Below are 20,975 nucleotides of genomic sequence, written 5' to 3'. Positions count from 1 at the left end.
ACGTAGGTATGCAAGACCGATCACACACACACACGTAGGTATGCAAGACCGATCACACACACACACACACACGTAGGTATGCAAGACCGATCACACACACACACGTAGGTATGCAAGACCGATCACACACACACACGTAGGTATGCAAGACCGATCACACACACACACACACACGTAGGTATGCAAGACCGATCACACACACACACGTAGGTATGCAAGACCGATCACACACACACACGTAGGTATGCAAGACCGATCACACACACACACACACACGTAGGTATGCAAGACCGATCACACACACACACACACACGTAGGTATGCAAGACCGATCACACACACACACACACACGTAGGTATGCAAGACCGATCACACACACACACACACACGTAGGTATGCAAGACCGATCACACACACACACACACACACACAGTAAAACACAGATGCTAACCCATTCTCAAATACAGGAGTAGATAATACAGGAGTGTATTTGAGATCCAACTAGACGAAGACACACATTTAAAATGTTGGAAGAACTGAATAAAACGAATCACTAGAAACAACATCATTTAGACAAGTCGATCAAAGACAGCCCACAGAATTGCCAAGACTGTCAGCCAAGTGGAAAACATCAATACAGCGATGCATTTTCAACCACATAATGTAACCGATGACAGAGAAAACGAAAACAGGTTTTTCCCAAAACGACGACAAGGAGAACAAACAGGGTGCAGCAAAGCAGAGAAGAGCAGACAGGACACACACACACAGAGAGACAAAGGAGAGAGACTCGGCTGCCGAGTCCTAAAGAGAACACTCACTGTCTAACAACAGAGCACAATTAAGCCCTGAAACACAGAGAACAGAGAGAACAACAGACCCCTGTTAGCTCCCAGACATTAGTAACCGAGGACAGTAACCGAGGAGAGAGAAAACGAAAACAGGTTTTCAGTACACAGAGATCCAAAATGGCTGCCACATAGCTGCCCATGGTTCAGAGCTCTTCCATCTGCCAAAGTTAGGCTACAAAGTTAGGCTACAAGACATACACAATTCATACAGATATGCTCTTCTTAAAACCACATTAAATTGCAGACTTATGACTTTATCTGTTCCTTGATAAAACAAGGTGCTGAGACGGCTTCATACCCTGCTGTAGACTGACTTAATGCATTTCACTGAGACGGTTTCAGGACCTGCTGTAGACTGACTTAATGCATTTCACTGAGACGGCTTCAGGACCTGCTGTAGACTGTGACTTAATGCATTTCACTGAGACTGTTTCAGGACCTGCTGTAGACTGACTTAATGCATTTCACTGAGACGGTTTCAGGACCTGCTGTAGACTGACTTAATGCATTTCACTGAGACGGCTTCAGGACCTGCTGTAGACTGTGACTTAATGCATTTCACTGAGACGGTTTCAGGACCTGCTGTAGACTGTGACTTAATGCATTTCACTGAGACGGTTTCAGGACCTGTTGTAGACTGACTTAATGCATTTCACTGAGACGGTTTCAGGACCTGCTGTAGACTGTGACTTAATGCATTTCACTGAGACGGTTTCAGGACCTGCTGTAGACTGTGACTTAATGCATTTCACTGAGACGGTTTCAGGACCTGTTGTAGACTGACTTAATGCATTTCACTGAGACGGTTTCAGGACCTGCTGTAGACTGACTTAATGCATTTCACTGAGACGGTTTCAGGACCTGCTGTAGACTGACTTAATGCATTTCACTGAGACGGTTTCAGGACCTGCTGTAGACTGACTTAATGCATTTCACTGAGACGGTTTCAGGACCTGCTGTAGACTGTGACTTAATGCATTTCACTGAGACGGTTTCAGGACCTGCTGTAGACTGACTTAATGCATTTCACTGAGACGGTTTCAGGACCTGCTGTAGACTGTGACTTAATGCATTTCACTGAGACGGTTTCAGGACCTGCTGTAGACTGACTTAATGCATTTCACTGAGACGGTTTCAGGACCTGCTGTAGACTGTGACTTAATGCATTTCACTGAGACGGTTTCAGGACCTGCTGTAGACTGACTTAATGAATTTCACTGAGACGGTTTCAGGACCTGCTGTAGACTGACTTAATGCATTTCACTGAGACGGTTTCAGGACCTGCTGTAGACTGACTTAATGCATTTCACTGAGACGGCTTCAGGACCTGCTGTAGACTGTGACTTAATGTATTTCACTGAGACGGTTTCAGGACCTGCTGTAGACTGTGACTTAATGCATTTCACTGAGACGGTTTCAGGACCTGTTGTAGACTGACTTAATGCATTTCACTGAGACGGTTTCAGGACCTGCTGTAAACTGACTTAATGCATTTCACTGAGACGGCTTCAGGACCTGCTGTAGAATATGACTTAATGCATTTCACTGAGACGGTTTCAGGACCTACTGTAGACTGTGACTTAATGCATTTCACTGAGACTGTTTCACGACCTGCTGTTAATGCATTTCACTGAGACGGTTTCAGGACCTGCTGTTAATGCATTTCACTGAGACGGTTTCAGGACCTGCTGTTAATGCATTTCACTGAGACTGTTTCAGGACCTGCTGTTAATGCATTTCACTGAGACGGTTTCAGGACCTGCTGTAGACTGACTTAATGCATTTCACTGAGACGGTTTCAGGGCCTGCTGTAGAATATGACTTAATGCATTTCACTGAGACGGTTTCAGGACCTGCTGTAGACTGTGACTTAATGCATTTCACTGAGACGGCTTCAGGACCTGCTGTAGACTGACTTAATGCATTTCACTGAGACGGTTTCAGGACCTGCTGTAGACTGACTTAATGCATTTCACTGAGACGGTTTCAGGACATGCTGTAGACTGACTTAATGCATTTCACTGAGACGGTTTCAGGACCTGCTGTAGACTGACTTAATGCATTTCACTGAGACGGTTTCAGGACCTGCTGTAGACTGACTTAATGCATTTCACTGAGACGGTTTCAGGACCTGCTGTAGACTGACTTAATGCATTTCACTGAGACGGTTTCAGGACCTGCTGTAGACTGACTTAATGCATTTCACTGAGACGGTTTCAGGACCTGCTGTAGACTGACTTAATGCATTTCACTGAGACGGTTTCAGGACCTGCTGTAGACTGACTTAATGCATTTCACTGAGACGGTTTCAGGGCCTGCTGTAGACTGACTTAATGCATTTCACTGAGACGGTTTCAGGACCTGCTGTAGACTGTAACCTACTCTGCGTGTTCCACAGGATGTAGAACGGCTGGATGAGATCCCGGTGCAGCTTGAGGTTGTCCCATAAGATCTGGATCAACACGTGTTTACTGTCCTCTGACATCCAATGGCGAGGGACCTGGGGACGGACAGGGACAGATATGAGACACACACACACACCAGCTCAATGACAATATATATGAGACACACACACACCAGCTCAATGACAATATATCTGGAGGGAGACGTAGAGACAGATATGAGACACACACACACACCAGCTCAATGACAATATATATGAGACACACACACACCAGCTCAATGACAATATATCTGGAGGGAGACATAGAGACAGATATGAGACACACACTGACAGGGAATAAGGGGTGAGGTGTATAGACAGGGAATAAGGGGTGAGGTGTATAGACAGGGAATAAGGGGTGAGGTGTATAGACAGGGAATAAGGGGTGAGGTGTATAGACAGGGAATAAGGGGTGAGGTGTATAGACAGGGAATAAGGGGTGAGGTGTATAGACAGGGAATAAGGGGTGAGGTGTATAGACAGGGAATAAGGGGTGAGGTGTATAGACAGGGAATAAGGGGTGAGGTGTATAGACAGGGAATAAGGGGTGAGGTGTATAGACAGGGAATAAGGGGTGAGGTATATAGACAGGGAATAAGGGGTGAGGTGTATAGACAGGGAATAAGGGGTGAGGTGTATAGACAGGGAATAAGGGGTGAGGTGTATAGACAGGGAATAAGGGGTGAGGTGTATAGACAGGGAATAAGGGGTGAGGTATATAGACAGGGAATAAGGGGTGAGGTATATAGACAGGGAATAAGGGGTAAGGTGTATAGACAGGGAATAAGGGGTGAGATGTATAGACAGGGAATAAGGGGTGAGATGTATAGACAGGGAATAAGGGGTGAGGTATATAGACAGGGAATAAGGGGTGAGGTGTATAGACAGGGAATGTATAGACAGTGTTCCCTACCGTAGATCCCCTGTTACAGTGCTCTGAGGTCAGTATGAGTCCAGGCAGGTTGCTGGGCAGGTCCAGACGTCTGAAGGACCAAACCAGGTTCCAGTAGATGATAGGATGGTGGTCCACCACGGCTGACACTGTGATAACAGGGTCTCCCTCGTTCTCCAGCAGGGACTCCAGCTCCTTCCACAGGACCAGGGGACTCAGGTAGGGTACTGTGACTGGTTCTGGGTGGTGGAGACGCCACTCCATATCAACACTCAGGGGGTCCTGGGGGGGTTAAGGGTCAAGGGTTAAAGTTGAGAAGTTAGGGGTTAAAGTTGAGAAGTTAGGGGTCAGGGGTTAAAGTTGAGAAGTTCGGGGTCAGGGGTTAAAGTTGAGAAGTTAGGGGTCAGGGTTTAAAGTTGAAAAGTTAGGGGTTAAAGTTGAGAAGTTAGGGGTTAAAGTTGAAAAGTTAGGGTTAAAGTTGAGAAGTTAGGGGTTAAAGTTGAGAAGTTAGGGGTTAAAGTTGAGAAGTTAGGGGTTAAAGTTGAGAAGTTAGGGGTCATGGGGATAATGTGTGTGTGTGTGAATGTGTGTGTGTGTGAATGTGTGTGTGTGTGTGTGAATGTGTGTGTGAATGTGTGTGTGTGTGTGTGTGAATGTGTGTGTGTGTGAATGTGTGTGTGTGAATGTGTGTGTGTGTGTGTATGTGTGTGTGTGTGTGTGTATGTGTGTGTGTGTATGTGTATGTGTATGTGTGTGTGTGTATGTGTGTGTGTGTGAACGTGTGTGTGTGTATGTGTATGTGTGTGTGTATGTGTGGGTGTGTGTGTGTGTAAGAATACAGTATTGTGTGTTTTGGGGGTCTGTCTCACGCTAGCTTCGTTGAGTCGGCTGGGCAGGCTGCCTGAAGTGGGTACATTGTATGTGTGTGTGTGTGAATGTGTATGTGTGTGTGTGTAAGAACACAGTATTGTGTGTTTTGGGGGTCTGTCTCACGCTAGCTTCGTTGAGTCGGCTGGGCAGGCTGCCTGAAGTGGGTACATTGTGGTTGAGTCGAGTTGGTTCCTCCATGGGGTCAAAGGCACTGACACTTCGCACCATAGCTGACCCCGGGGACAGGGCCCCCTGACGCCGCTCTGTAGGGATCTCTATACACTGGGCCCTGGACGACGACAGCCTGGGGACGGACACACACACACATACACACACACACAGATCCGTGTTAGGACCAGGATGAGCTCCTGTTATCTGTTGCAGATAGTATCAGCAGGCGGCTACTTCAAACACATTCTCTAATGAGATGTAATCATGTAATCCAACAGAAACCCAAATGAGGAGGGAGAGAGGACACTACCACTATACTAACACTGACTAATAATCTCAGGTCACTAACAGAGAGAGGACACTACCACTATACTAACACTGACTAATAATCTCAGGAAACTAACAGAGAGAGAGGACACTACCACTATACTAACACTGACTAATAATCTCAGGTCACTAACAGAGAGAGAGGACACTACCACTATACTAACACTGACTAATAATCTCAGGTCACTAACAGAGAGAGGACACTACCACTATACTAACACTGACTAATAATCTCAGGTCACTAACAGAGAGAGAGGACACTACCACTATACTAACACTGACTAATAATCTCAGGAAACTAACAGAGAGAGAGGACACTACCACTATACTAACACTGACTAATAATCTCAGGTCACTAACAGAGAGAGAGGACACTACCACTATACTAACACTGACTAATAATCTCAGGTCACTAACAGAGAGAGAGGACACTACCACTATACTAACACTGACTAATAATCTCAGGAAACTAACAGAGAGAGAGGACACTACCACTATACTAACACTGACTAATAATCTCAGGTCACTAACAGAGAGAGAGGACACTACCACTATACTAACACTGACTAATAATCTCAGGAAACTAACAGAGAGAGAGGACACTACCACTATACGAACACTGACTAATAATCTCAGGAAACTAAATGGCTAGGGGTGGTAGACTAGGGGTGGTAGCCTAGGGGTGGTAGACTAGGGGTGGTAGGCTAGGGGTGGTAGACTGGGGGTGGTAGGCTAGGGGGTGGTAGGCTAGGGGGTGGTAGACTGGGGGTGGTAGACTGGGGGTGGTAGGCTAGGGGGTGGTAGGCTAGGGGTGGTAGACTAGGGGTGGTAGACTAGGGGTGGTAGACTGGGGGTGGTAGGCTAGGGGGTGGTAGGCTAGGGGTGGTAGACTAGGGGTGGTAGACTAGGGGTGGTAACCTAGGTGTGGTAGGCTAGGGGTGGTAGGATAGGGGTGATAGACTGGGGGTGGTAGGCTAGGGGTGGTAGGATGGGGGTGGTAGACTGGGGGTGGTAGGCTAGGGGTGGTAGCCTAGGTGTGGTAGGCTAGGGGTGGTAGGATAGGGGTGGTAGGCTAGGGGTGGTAGACTATGGGTGGTAGGATAGGGGTGGTAGGATAGGGGTGGTAGGCTAGGGGTGGTAGACTAGGGGTGGTAGGCTAGGGGTGGTAGGATAGGAGTGGTAGGATAGGGTGGTAGACTAGGGGTGGTAGGCTAGGGGTGGTAGGATAGGAGTGGTAGGATAGGGGAGGTAGGCTAGGGGTGGTAGGCTAGGGGTGGTAGGCTAGGGGTGGTAGACTAGGGGTGGTAGGATAGAGGTGATAGGCTAGGGGTGGTAGACTAGGGGTGGTAGGATAGGGGAGGTAGGATAGGGGTGGTAGACTAGGGGTGGTAGGCTAGGGGTGGTAGGATAGGAGTGGTAGGATAGGGTGGTAGACTAGGGGTGGTAGGCTAGGGGTGGTAGGATAGGGGTGGTAGACTAGGGGTGGTAGGATAGGGGTGGTAGGATAGAGGTGGTAGGATAGGGGTGGTAGGATAGGGGTGGTAGGATAGGGGTGGTAGGATAGGTGTGGTAGGATAGGGTAATAGACTGGGGGTGGTAGGCTAGGGGGGGTAGACTAGGGGTGGTAGGATAGGGGTGGTAGGATAGGGGTGGTAGGATAGGGTTTATCTGAGAGGATGGTGGTGGGACAGGGGTTGGTGCGTAGTGTGTAAGTGTATAGTGTATTGTGTATAGTGTGTAGTGTTTTAGTGTGTAAGTGTGTAGTGCGTTGTGTATAGTGTGTAGTGTTTTAGTGTTTAGTGTTTAGTGTGTAAGTGTGTAGTGCGTTGTGTATAGTGTGTAGTGTTTTAGTGTGTAGTGTTTAGTGCGTCGTGTATAGTGTATTGTGTATAGTGTGTAGTGTTTTAGTGTGTAGTGTTTAGTGCGTAGTGTATAGTGCAGTGTACCTGTTGTTACCAGAGCAGCCCTCTACAGTGATCCTGGGTGAGAGAGGAGACAGGACAGTAGTGGGACAGGGAGTGGACAGAGTGGACGTCCCGGTGTCCAGACCGGTGGACACAGAGTAGGACGATGACACAGCCTCCTCCGCTGACGGACTGCTCTTCAGGTAGAACCTGAAGGTGAGAGGATGAGAGGAGGTGTGATATCAGGGGAACAAGGGAGGTGTTAAATGTCTGTGTGTATATCTAGTGTACCTCCCAGGTCCTCTCAGGTCTCTGATCTCTACATTAAGGAAGGGGAGGAAGGGGTTCCCACAGAAAGGACAGGTGGTGTTGAGGTTGGAGTCGTCAGCCGTCCATCCTGCCATGATCTCCTCGTCGTACACCAGACCGTCACACGTCTTACAGCGAGAACAGCTGGAGATCAACAACTGGAAACACACACAGCAGAGCCAAGATGGACATTAGGTCAATCAGGGGTCGGCCCTTGGCCTGGTTGTATGAATGAGAAGTGTCCTTGGTCCCTTTGTCTCGCATGTCATTGATACTTGATTGATCATCCTATCTGAAAATCAAAGCTATTCTGTAGTGTTGGCTTCGTTTCAATGTTCCTGTGAGTTGTTCTGGTTTAGTTTGAGAGGTCTGTAAGTGTGGTGTCCTCACCTCCATGGCGTGGTTCTGGAAGACACTGGTACTGCTGGTGTAGTGAGACGAGCCCAGATCAGAGCAGTCTGGGGGAGGAAAGCCTGGAGGAGAGACAGGACACAACCGGGAGAAGGAGCACACCATCATCCCATGAACATCTGCTATCATTGGTGTCAGCAGTAAACAGTCTCTGATGGCTAGCCGTTAGCGAAGCGCTAACTCAGGGCAGGACTTTTCCATGTCAGGAGTGCCAGTGCCCTACTTGCACACTGGATGCTGATGAGACAGGAGAAGGGCAGAGGGTCTGAGTAGCATGATGAATAGCTCCAATCAGACTTCACCTCAATCCCCTCAACTGCACAAGGCATCGTCTGCTGGTAGAGTTTGGTAAGAGTCCTTTCTCCCTCCCCTACATCCTGTCTGATCCTAGCTCCACCCTCTCTCTCCTCCTCAGTGACAGGACAGTACCTGGTTGTCTGATCCTAGCTCCACCCTCTCTCTCCTCCTCAGTGACAGGACAGTACCTGGTTGTCTGATCCTAGCTCCTCCCCCTCTCTCTCTCCTCCTTAGTGACAGGACAGTCAGTACCTGGTTGTCTGATCCTAGCTCCTCCCTCTCTCCTCCTCAGTGACAGGACAGTACCTGGTTGTCTGATCCTAGCTCCTCCCTCTCTCTCTCCTCCTCAGTGACAGGACAGTACCTGGTTGTCTGATCCTAGCTCCTCCCTTTCTCTCCTCCTCAGTGACAGGACAGTACCTGGTTGTCTGATCCTAGCTCCACCCTCTCTCTCCTCCTCAGTGACAGGACAGTACCTGGTTGTCTGATCCTAGCTCCTCCCTCTCTCCTCCTCAGTGACAGGACAGTACCTGGTTGTCTGATCCTAGCTCCTCCCTTTCTCTCCTCCTCAGTGACAGGACAGTACCTGGTTGTCTGATCCTAGCTCCTCCCTTTCTCTCCTCCTCAGTGACAGGACAGTACCTGGTTGTCTGATCCTAGCTCCTCCCCCTCTCTCCTCCTCAGTGACAGGACAGTACCTGGTTGTCTGATCCTAGCTCCTCTCTCTCTCCTCCTCAGTGACAGGACAGTACCTGGTTGTCTGATCCTAGCTCCTCCCTCTCTCCTCCTCAGTGACAGGACAGTACCTGGTTGTCTGATCCTAGCTCCTCCCCCTCTCTCTCTCCTCCTCAGTGACAGGACAGTACCTGGTTGTCTGATCCTAGCTCCTCCCCCTCTCTCCTCCTCAGTGACAGGACAGTACCTGGTTGTCTGATCCTAGCTCCACCCTCTCTCTCTCCTCCTTAGTGACAGTCAGTACCTGGTTGTCTGATCCTAGCTCCTCCCCCTCTCTCTCTCCTCCTCAGTGACAGGACAGTACCTGGTTGTCTGATCCTAGCTCCTCCCTCTCTCCTCCTCAGTGACAGGACAGTACCTGGTTGTCTGATCCTAGCTCCTCCCCCTCTCTCTCTCCTCCTCAGTGACAGGACAGTACCTGGTTGTCTGATCCTAGCTCCTCCCTCTCTCCTCCTCAGTGACAGGACAGTACCTGGTTGTCTGATCCTAGCTCCTCCCCCTCTCTCCTCCTCAGTGACAGGACAGTACCTGGTTGTCTGATCCTAGCTCCTCCCTCTCTCCTCCTCAGTGACAGGACAGTACCTGGTTGTCTGATCCTAGCTCCTCCCTCTCTCTCCTCCTCAGTGACAGGACAGTACCTGGTTGTCTGATCCTAGCTCCTCCCTCTCTCTCCTCCTCAGTGACAGGACAGTACCTGGTTGTCTGATCCTAGCTCCTCCCCCTCCCTCTCCTCTTCAGTGACAGGACAGTACCTGGTTGTCTGATCCTAGCTCCTCCCTCTCTCTCTCTCCTCCTCAGTGACAGGACAGTACCTGGTTGTCTGATCCTAGCTCCTCCCCCTCCCTCTCCTCCTCAGTGACAGGACAGAAATATGTTACCTGTCTGTCTGTGTGTGGAACTGTCCAGTCTGCTCCTCGGGGGACTGCGTCTGGATGGGCTTCTCCTTGGGCTCCTACGGGGCCCGGGGCCATTTCTCTGAGGGGAGGTGATGGAGCCGTCTGGGTCCCCCAGGCCCTCCTCATCCACATCCAACAGGGAGGAGCAGTCAGGGTCCATGCCCAGAGAGGACACACTCAGACGGTCACAGTTACCATCCTGGAGCGGGTGGACAATGGAGGTTCAGGAACAAAACAAATGTTGCTGTAATGTGTTTGAGAATGTGAGAGGCACCTAGCTGCATTATGTAGTGGGATGTGGACAAGACACTTTGATTCGTGTCACACAGTATTATAAAATATCTTACGCCATTCAGAAATGTGTTATTTTGACTGACGCACCAGTAGAACAACCTCCATTGACAAACCGCTGAGCGTACCTTGGTGGGCACGGTGTAGGAGGTGGCCAGGCGAGAGTACCACCGGCTAGCCTTCTCTGCCACACCTTTCCCTGCCGAGACCATGCTGCTCTTCAACACATCCAGGGTGGGGGTGAGGAGCTGGTCCAGGGCGAAGGAGGAGGAGGACAGAGACGGGGACAGCAAACCCAGGTCCCGGTCTCTCTCCCTCTCCCGGTAGGGGCTGGGCTGTGGGCTGGGGGTGGAGCGGGGACAGGGGGGTGAGGACCAGAGCCTCTGTCTGGCAGGCTGGGAGGGCGAGGGGGAGTTGTGGGTCCTGGAGCGAGGTAATCCTCCTGTCCTGAGAGGGGAGGTATGGGGGAGACTGGCCCGTCGAGGGGTGGTGATAAGTGGGGGAGGAGGGTGGAGGAACAGGGGACTGGAGGGGTCCTGGAGGTCCAAACTGGGTGTCCGGCTGTTCAGAGGAGAACCCATATGGTTCATGTACATCTCTATCTCCCTAGCCAGGTGGTCCTGGCGCCGGCCCGTAGGGGTCGCGACCCCATCCATCTCCACTTCCAGGTCGTCCTCTCTGTCTCCCTGGGACTTGGACTCGGCCGCCAGGAGGGACAGCGGATCGAAGCCTGTCTCGATCCCCGTTCGTTTAACGGTGCCCCGTGAGGCTGAGGCCACACCCACACCGCCATAGCTGGCGCTGCGTTCCACCGTCCTCTTCCGTGATTGGCTGGTTTTAGCAACGTTCTCTGTGGTTGGTCCGTCCAGATCTAGGTCCTCCAGATCAAAGATGGCGTCTGTATTATTCTTGTCATTCTTGTCCTCGTCACTCCAGTCCCTCTCCTCTCCGTCTTCAGGGCTGTCTCTACGTCTGCAGCGCCTGATGGAGAAATGAATAGATCAGATTTGAAAAAAATAGATCAAAATAAATTTTGATATTGATAATTTACTGATTCAAAAGGGGATATTTACTTTCAGAAGCAGAAACATAAACAACAGAGAGGAGAACATCAGATCTATGACCTCCCTCTCCCTTTATTAATGCAGGTTACTCTCCCTCTCCCTTTATTAATACAGGTTACTCTCCCTCTCCCTTTATTAATACAGGTTACTCTCCCTTTATTAATACAGGTTACTCTCCCTTTATTAATACAGGTTACTCTCCCTCTCCCTTTATTAATACAGGTTACTCTCCCTCTCCCTTTATTAATACAGGTTACTCTCCCTTTATTAATACAGGTTACTCTCCCTCTCCCTTTATTAATACAGGTTACTCTCCCTTTATTAATACAGGTTACTCTCCCTTTATTAATACAGGTTACTCTCCCTCTCCCTTTATTAATACAGGTTACTCTCCCTCTCCCTTTATTAATACAGGTTACTCTCCCTCTCCCTTTATTAATACAGGTTACTCTCCCTTTATTAATACAGGTTACTCTCCCTCTCCCTTTATTAATACAGGTTACTCTCCCTTTATTAATACAGGTTACTCTCCCTCTCCCTTTATTAATACAGGTTACTCTCCCTCTCCCTTTATTAATACAGGTTACTCTCCCTTTATTAATACAGGTTACTCTCCCTCTCCCTTTATTAATACAGGTTACTCTCCCTCTCCCTTTATTAATACAGGTTACTCTCCCTCTGCCTTTATTAATACAGGTTACTCTCCCTCTCCCTTTATTAATACAGGTTACTCTCCCTCTCCCTTTATTAATACAGGTTACTCTCCCTCTACCTTTATTAATACAGGTTACTCTCCCTTTATTATTACAGGTTACTCTCCCTTTATTAATACAGGTTACTCTCCCTCTCCCTTTATTAATACAGGTTACTCTCCCTTTCCCTTTATTAATACAGGTTACTCTCCCTCTGCCTTTATTAATACAGGTTCCTCTCCCTTTATTAATACAGGTTACACTCCCTTTATTAATACAGGTTACTCTCCCTCTCCCTTTATTAATACAGGTTACTCTCCCTCTCCCTTTATTAATACAGGTTACTCTCCCTCTGCCTTTATTAATACAGGTTACTCTCCCTTTATTAATACAGGTTACTCTCCCTTTCCCTTTATTAATACAGGTTACTCTCCCTCTGCCTTTATTAATACAGGTTCCTCTCCCTTTATTAATACATGTTACACTCCCTTTATTAACACAGGTTACTCTCCCTCTCCCTTTATTAATACAGGTTACTCTCCCTCTCCCTTTATTAATACAGGTTACTCTCCCTCTGCCTTTATTAATACAGGTTACTCTCCCTTTATTAATACAGGTTACTCTCCCTCTGCCTTTATTAATACAGGTTACTCTCCCTCTGCCTTTATTAATACAGGCTACTCTCCCTTTATTAATACAGGTTACTCTCCCTTTATTAATACAGGTTACTCTCCCTCTCCCTTTATTAATACAGGTTACTCCCCCTTTATTAATACAGGTTACTCTCCCTTTATTAATACAGGTTGCTCTCCCTTTATTAATACAGGTTACTCTCCCTCTCCCTTTATAAATACAGGTTACTCTCCCTCTGCCTTTATTAATACAGGTTACTCTCCCTTTATTAATACAGGTTACTCTCCTTCTGCCTTTATTAATACAGGTTACTCTCCCTTTATTAATACAGGTTACTCTCCCTTTATTAATACAGGTTACTCTCAATCTCCCTTTATTAATACAGGTTACTCTCCCTCTGCCTTTATTAATACAGGTTACTCTCCCTTTATTAATACAGGTTACTCTCCTTCTGCCTTATTAATACAGGTTACTCTCCCTTTATTAATACAGGTTACTCTCCCTTTATTAATACAGGTTACTCTCCCTTTATTAATACAGGTTACTCTCCCTCTCCCTTTATTAATACAGGTTACTCTCCTCTCCCTTTATTAATACAGGTTGCTCTCCCTTTATTAATACAGGTTACTCTCCCTCTCCCTGTATTAATACAGGTTACTCTCCCTCTGCCTTTATTAATACAGGTTACTCTCCCCTCTCCCTTTATTAATACAGGTTACTCTCCCTCTCCCTTTATTAATACAGGTTACTCTCCCTTTATTAATACAGGTTACTCTGCCTTTATTAATACAGGTTACTCTCCCTCTCCCTTTATTAATACAGGTTACTCTCCCTCTCCCTTTATTAATACAGGTTACTCTCCCTCTCCCTTTATTAATACAGGTTGCTCTCCCTTTATTAATACAGGTTACTCTCCCTCTCCCTTTATTGATACAGGTTACTCTCCCTCTACCTTTATTAATACAGGTTACTCTCCCTCTGCCTTTATTAATACAGGTTACTCTCCCTCTCCCTTTATTAATACAGGTTACTCTCCCTCTCCCTTTATTAATACAGGTTACTCTTCCTCTCCCTTTATTAATACAGGTTACTCTCCCTCTGCCTTTATTAATACAGGTTACTCTCCCTCTGCCTTTATTAATACAGGTTACTCTCCCTCTGCCTTTATTAATACAGGTTACTCTCCCTCTCCCTTTATTAATACAGGTTACTCTCCCTCTCCCTTTATTAATACAGGTTACTCTCCTTCTCCCTTTATTAATACAGGTTACTCTCCCTCTGCCTTTATTAATACAGGTTACACTCTCTCTGCCTTTATTAATACAGGTTACTCTGCCTTTATTAATACAGGTTACTCTCCCTTTATTAATACAGGCTACTCTCCCTCTACCTTTATTAATACAGGTTACTCTCCCTCTGCCTTTATTAATACAGGTTACTCTCCCTCTCCCTTTATTAATACAGGTTACTCTCCCTCTCCCTTTATTAATACAGGTTACTCCCCCTCTCCCTTTATTAATACAGGTTACTCTCCCTCTACCTTTATTAATACAGGTTACTCTCCCTTTATTAATACAGGTTACTCTCCCTTTATTAATACAGGTTACTCTCCCTTTATTAATACAGGTTACTCTCCCTCTACCTTTATTAATACAGGTTACTCTCCCTTTATTAATACAGGTTACTCTCCCTTTATTAATACAGGTTACTCTCCCTTTATTAATACAGGCTACTCTCCCTCTACCTTTATTAATACAGGTTACTCTCCCTCTGCCTTTATTAATACAGGTTACTCTCCCTCTCCCTTTATTAATACAGGTTACTCTCCCTCTCCCTTTATTAATACAGGTTACTCCCCCTCTCCCTTTATTAATACAGGTTACTCTCCCTCTACCTTTATTAATACAGGTTACTCTCCCTTTATTAATACAGGTTACTCTCCCTTTATTAATACAGGTTACTCTCCCTCTCCCTTTATTAATACAGGTTACTCTCCCTCTCCCTTTATTAATACAGGTTACTCTCCCTCTGCCTTTATTAATACAGGTTACTCTCCCTCTCCCTTTATTAATACAGGTTACTCTCCCTTTATTAATACAGGTTACTCTCCCTTTATTAATACAGGTTACTCTCCCTCTGCCTTTATTAATACAGGTTACTCTCCCTTTATTAATACAGGTTACTCTCCCTCTGCCTTTATTAATACAGGTTACTCTCCCTCTCCCTTTATTAATACAGGTTACTCTCCCTTTATTAATACAGGTTACTCTCCCTCTCCCTTTATTAATACAGGTTACTCTCCCTTTATTAATACAGGTTACTCTCCCTCTACCTTTATTAATACAGGTTACTCTCCCTCTACCATTTATTAATACAGGTTACTCTGCCTTTATTAATACAGGTTACTCTCCCTCTACCTTTATTAATACAGGTTACTCTCCCTTTATTAATACAGGTTACTCTCCCTCTCCCTTTATTAATACAGGTTACTCTCCCCCTACCTTTATTAATACAGGTTCCTCTCCCTTTATTAATACAGGTTACTCTCCCTCTCCCTTATTAATACAGGTTACTCTCCCTCTACCTTTATTAATACAGGTTACTCTCCCTTTATTAATGCAGGTTACTCTCCCTCTCCCTTTATTAATGCAGGTTACTCTCCCTCTCCCTTTATTAATACAGGTTACTCTCCCTCTACCTTTATTAATACAGGTTACTCTCCCTTTATTAATACAGGTTACTCTCCCTTTATTAATGCAGGTTACTCTCCCTCTACCTTTATTAATACAGGTTACTCTCCCTTTATTAATACAGGTTACTCTCCCTTTATTAATACAGGTTACTCTCCCTTTATTAATGCAGGTTACTCTCCCTCTACCTTTATTAATACAGGTTACTCTCCCTTTATTAATACAGGTTACTCTCCCTTTATTAATACAGGTTACTCTCCCTTTAATAATGCAGGTTACTCTCCCTCTACCTTTATTAATACAGGTTACTCTCCCTTTATTAATACAGGTTACTCTCCCTTTATTAATACAGGTTACTCTCCCTTTATTAATACAGGTTACTCTCCCTTTGTTAATACAGGTTACTCTCCCTCTACCTTTATTAATACAGGTTACTCTCCCTCTGCCTTTATTAATACAGGTTACTCTCCCTTTATTAATACAGGTTACTCTCCCTCTCCCTTTATTAATACAGGTTACTCTCCCTTTATTAATACAGGTTACTCTCCCTCTCCCTTTATTAATACAGGTTACTCTCCCTTTATTAATACAGGTTACTCTCCCTCTCCCTTTATTAATACAGGTTACTCTCCCTCTCCCTTTATTAATACAGGTTACTCTCCCTCTCCCTTTATTAATACAGGTTACTCTCCCTCTCCCTTTATTAATACAGGTTACTCTTCCTCTCCCTTTATTAATACAGGTTACTCTCCCTCTCCCTTTATTAATACAGGTTACTCACCCTTTATTAATACAGGTTACTCTCCCTTTATTAATACAGGTTCCTCTCCCTTATTAATACAGGTTCCTCTCCCTTTATTAATACAGGTTACTCTCCCTCTCCCTTTATTAATACAGGTTACTCTCCCTCTCCCTTTATTAATACAGGTTACTCTCCCTTTATTAATACAGGTTACTCTCCCTCTGCCTTTATTAATACAGGTTACTCTCCCTTTATTAATACAGGTTACTCTCCCTCTGCCTTTATTAATACAGGTTACTCTCCCTCTGCCTTTATTAATACAGGTTACTCTCCCTTTATTAATACAGGTTACTCTCCCTCTGCCTTTATTAATACAGGTTACTCTCCCTCTGCCTTTATTAATACAGGTTACTCTCCCTTTATTAATACAGGTTACTCTCCCTCTGCCTTTATTAATACAGGGTACTCTCCCTCTCCCTTTATTAATACAGGTTACTCTCCCTCTCCCTTTATTAATACAGGTTACTCTCCCTCTCCCTTTATTAATACAGGTTACTCTCCCTCTGCCTTTATTAATACAGGGTACTCTCCCTCTCCCTTTATTAATACAGGTTACTCTCCCTCTCCCTTTATTAATACAGGTTACTCTCCCTCTCCCTTTATTAATACAGGTTACTCTCCCTCTCCCTTTATTAATACAGGTTACTCCCCCTCTCCCTTTATTAATACAGGTTACTCTCCCTCTACCTTTCTTAATACAGGTTACTCTGCCTTTCTTAATACAGGTTACTCTGCCTTTCTTAATACAGGTTACTCTCACTGAGATCAAATCTCTTTCACAAGATGTCAGCGGGTCAGTAACGTTCCACATCAATGATGTTCACCTGGTTCTTCCCCCGGCTGCTCCTACCCCCTCTGACCCTCCCAGGACTAACGTCCGCGGCCTGTTGGTCTGGCTGAAGCTGGTCCCCAGGAGGATCTTGGTGTCTGCCCCCAGGTTCTCTGCTATCCTGGCTGGGTCAGTCTCTCCCTGGTGCAGCCCCAGACCCAACACTGGCGTGCCACTGCTACCACTGACAACCCTGTTGTCTCCACTCAGTCTGCACCCTCGCACACCCTGCCAGTCATGGCCTGGAGAGGAGGGGAAAGGAGGTGAAGAGGGGAGAGGATAGAAGAGGAGAGGAGGGGAGAGGAAAGGAGGGGAGAGGAGGTGAGAGGAGGGGAGGTGAAGAGGGGAGAGGATAGAAGAGGAGAGCAGGGGAGAGGAGAAGAGGATGAGAGAGGAAAGGAGAGTAGGTGAGAGGAGGAGAGAGGAGAGACAATGGGAGAGGAGGAGAGGAGGGGAGAAGAGGAGAGAGGAGGTGAAAGGAGGGGAGAGGAGGTGAAAGGAGGGGAGAGGAGGTGAGGAGAGGGGAGGGGAGAGGAGAAGAGGAGAGGGGAGAGGAGGTGAGGTGAGAGGAGGGGAGAGGAGAAGAGGATGAGAGAGGAGGGGAGAGGAAAGGAGGGAGGAGAAGAGAGGAGGACTTTATTATCTCTCTATCTGTCATGGTCCTTTGAGCAGGAAAGAAACAATTCTCCTGAAACACGACATGTTCTACACAACATACAGTAAACTGAGTACAGCACATCTACTATACAGTACAGATTGAGACATCACAACTAGACAATCAATACAAGTCTAAATCGCTAGGTGAGTTCTGATGGATAGTTACAGCAGGCTCACAGCCATCACCTACCATCCAGTACAGATATAGAGCCAAATAAACAAAGACAGAACTAGACAGGAAATAGTTCTGGGTGATAGATACAGCTGACTCACATCCTCCAGCCCTGCACTACAGAGACATCCAATACATCATGGAAGACAGACAGACAGTAAACAGACAATAGATAGATCAGTTATGGATTATAGTTATGGCTCACCTCCTACTCCTCCTCCACCACTACTCCTACTGCCACCTCCCTCCTCAAGGGCAGTGAGATGTCTCCTCCTCAGACTGTTGGTCTCAACCACACCTACCTCATTCAGAGAGGAGCTCAACACGAGACCTGCTACATGGTCTGGAGAGAGGGGGGGGGGGGGGGAGACAGGGAGAGAAGACAGGGAGGGGGAGGTAGGGGGAGAGAAGAGAGAGGAGAGGAGAAGGAGGTATGGAGTGAGGGAGGGAGAAGAGACAGGGAGAGAAGACAGGGGAGGGGAAGGTAGGGGGAGAGAAGAGAGATGAGAGGAGAAGGAGGTATGGAGTGAGGGAGGGAGAAGAGACAGGGAGAGGTAGAGAAGAGAGAGGAGGGGGAGAGGGAGGTAGGGGGAGTGAAGAGAGAGGAGAGGGAGGTAGGGAGAGAGGGAGAAAAGAGAGAGGAGAGGGAAGAAGGGTGGAGGGAGAGTTCCGAGAGAGGGAAGTAGGGATGGAAGGAAGGGAGGGAGGAGAGGAATAGACAAACAGAACGACAGAGAGGGAGAGAAAGAGAAAGAGAGAGGGAGAGAAAGAGAGAGGGAGAGGGAGGGAGAGAAAGAGAGGGAGGCAGACAGAAAGAGAGAATCAGTGAGTATGTTTACAGTCACTAATAGTTTGGTATTACATGGATCATGGCAGTCAGCAGTTATGCAAATTCATGTGAACACTTTCCTCTGTTTATCTGAAATCGGCGTAAGTTAAAAATCAAAGTAAGCATATGCCGTTTTCTGAGCAGTCTTTCAAATGATTAGGACGTGTAAACACCTTAAACCGGCGTCCCAGTGGTGTGTTTGATCTGCACCTGTGCTGACACCAGCCGAGAGCCTGCCTCTTTAGTGAAGTGAGTTCGGAACAACTGAATATACGGGTTTTTAGAAGTAGTTCTCGCGTACAAACTTTATAATGTCCCAACTCAGAATCAAATATGCTTCTCAAAAAAAATAACATGTTCGCTGTGGTAGAATCTTAATTTAGACGGGTGATGTTCTGCATTTATCAGAGAGACGTCTCCATGGAAACAGGGTTATTATTATTAATCGTACAGCATGTAAATGTTTTAATCAAACGATTAAATAATAATCATAATAATAATAATCACATTATAGTGTGCATGTAACTATACTCAGTGTTACACCAATAGTACAATTTACCTGTGCTGGTTGACCTCTTGGGCTCACAGGCTACATCGTCATAGGGACAGTTAGTTCCAGGTATTTACCTGTGCTGGTTGACCTCTTGGGCTCACAGGCTACATCGTCATAGGGACAGTTAGTTCCAGGTATTTACCTGTGCTGGTTGACCTCTTGGGCTCACAGGCTACATCGTCATAGGGACAGTTGCCGCGGACGATGCCGGAATTATGCCGCTTGAATGGACCGTTGACCTCTGGGAAGTCCTGTTGAGGGAGACAGTCTCCACTGCTCTTAGCACTCTCTGTCTCCGACACTGGACACACACACACACACACACACACACACACACACACACACACACACACACACACACACACACACACACACACTTATTACAATCACACCATCAAATACAACTGAGAAAAGAACATAAAAGAATGTACATGCATCAAGTCATCAAGCCCTTAATGTTGAGATAACAGATCAGATACAGCACCGTGGGACAGACAGACAGACAGACAGTATAAACCTCCAGGGAGACTCTGAATATATGATGTTGACAGCACCGTGGGACAGACAGACAGACAGACAGACAGTATAAACCTCCAGGGAGACTCTAAATATATGATGTTGACAGCACTGTGGAACAGACAGACAGACAGTATAAACCCCCACCAGGGGGCAGCAGAGTGCAGCCTGCTCTATCTATAACATCCTCTCAGCAGGGGACATCTGACAGAATATCTACAACTCCATAGCAACACTCACAGGAGCTGCAGTCCTTGTCCTGGGTGCTGTCCCTGTACAGCAGGCTGGGCTCTCCTCTACGTACCTCTTCTTTAGAGAGGGAGTTATACCCCAGGTCTGACTGCTCACCTGGAGGAAGGAGGGAAGGAGAGAGAGTTTTGTGCACTTCTAACCAGAACTGGCTACTCCAAGAGGCACCTCATTCCTCATTTAAAACTCTCATTTGAGAAACGTGTTTAATTGAAGTTTTATGGTAGTCAATCTTGATTTCTCTGTCTCTCTCTCCCTCACATTTCTTAAAGCTCACATTCACTCTCGTCTCTCAATTTCTAACTGCAAAAAAGAAAGAAAGAAGGAAAGAAAGAGAGCGAGAGGCAGAGAGAGGAGAGAGAGAGAGAGAGAGAGAGAGAGAGAGAGAGAGAGAGAGAGAGAGAGAAAGAGAGAGAGAGAGAGACAGAGAGAGAGAGAGAGACAGAGAGAGAGAGAGAGAGAGAGAGAGAGAGAGAGAGAGAGAGAGAGAGAGAGAGAGAGAGAGAGAGAGAGAAGAGAGAGAAAGAGAGAGACAAGAGAGAGAGAGAGAGAGAGAGAGATAACATTAGTCTCTCCTGGCCACCAGCTGTCTGATCTGCTCTGAGTCTTTCATCTTTCCCATGATCCTCCCTGCCTGCCTCTCCGTCATCTGTGAATAAAACATGAATCTTTCCCCTGACCGGGCTCGTATAAATCTATACCGAACAAGATGCAACAAGACTTTACCGAGTTACAGTTCATATGAGGAAATCAGTCAATTGAAATAAATAAATGAGGTCCTAATCTACGGTTTTCACATGACTGGGAATACAGATATGCATCTGCTGGTCACAGATTCCATAAAAAACGTTTGCCTCACAATGAGCCTTAGGATCTCCTCACGATATTTCT

General features: G+C 46.4%; 1 protein-coding gene across 1 annotated transcript in view; it reads right to left on the bottom strand.

Annotated features, from left to right (window-relative positions):
• The window catches only part of LOC109886212 (C-myc promoter-binding protein), a 162,968-nt gene that overhangs the window by 4,919 nt on the left and 137,074 nt on the right, over positions 1-20,975 (bottom strand). The window contains 12 exon segments of the mRNA XM_031812600.1: positions 3,235-3,352; positions 4,209-4,469; positions 5,181-5,361; positions 7,502-7,669; positions 7,751-7,926; positions 8,159-8,241; positions 10,090-10,306; positions 10,527-11,379; positions 17,104-17,350; positions 18,143-18,280; positions 19,462-19,620; positions 20,076-20,183. Of these exon segments, the coding sequence (XP_031668460.1) occupies positions 3,235-3,352; positions 4,209-4,469; positions 5,181-5,361; positions 7,502-7,669; positions 7,751-7,926; positions 8,159-8,241; positions 10,090-10,306; positions 10,527-11,379; positions 17,104-17,350; positions 18,143-18,280; positions 19,462-19,620; positions 20,076-20,183 (2,709 nt within the window).

This window comes from Oncorhynchus kisutch, unplaced genomic scaffold (genome assembly GCF_002021735.2).
Source record: "Oncorhynchus kisutch isolate 150728-3 unplaced genomic scaffold, Okis_V2 Okis03b-Okis08b_hom, whole genome shotgun sequence".
NCBI classification, from domain to species: Eukaryota; Metazoa; Chordata; class Actinopteri; order Salmoniformes; family Salmonidae; genus Oncorhynchus; species Oncorhynchus kisutch.
The sequence above is the reverse complement of the archived record's forward strand: the minus strand, read 5'-3'. Positions and strand labels throughout refer to the sequence as shown.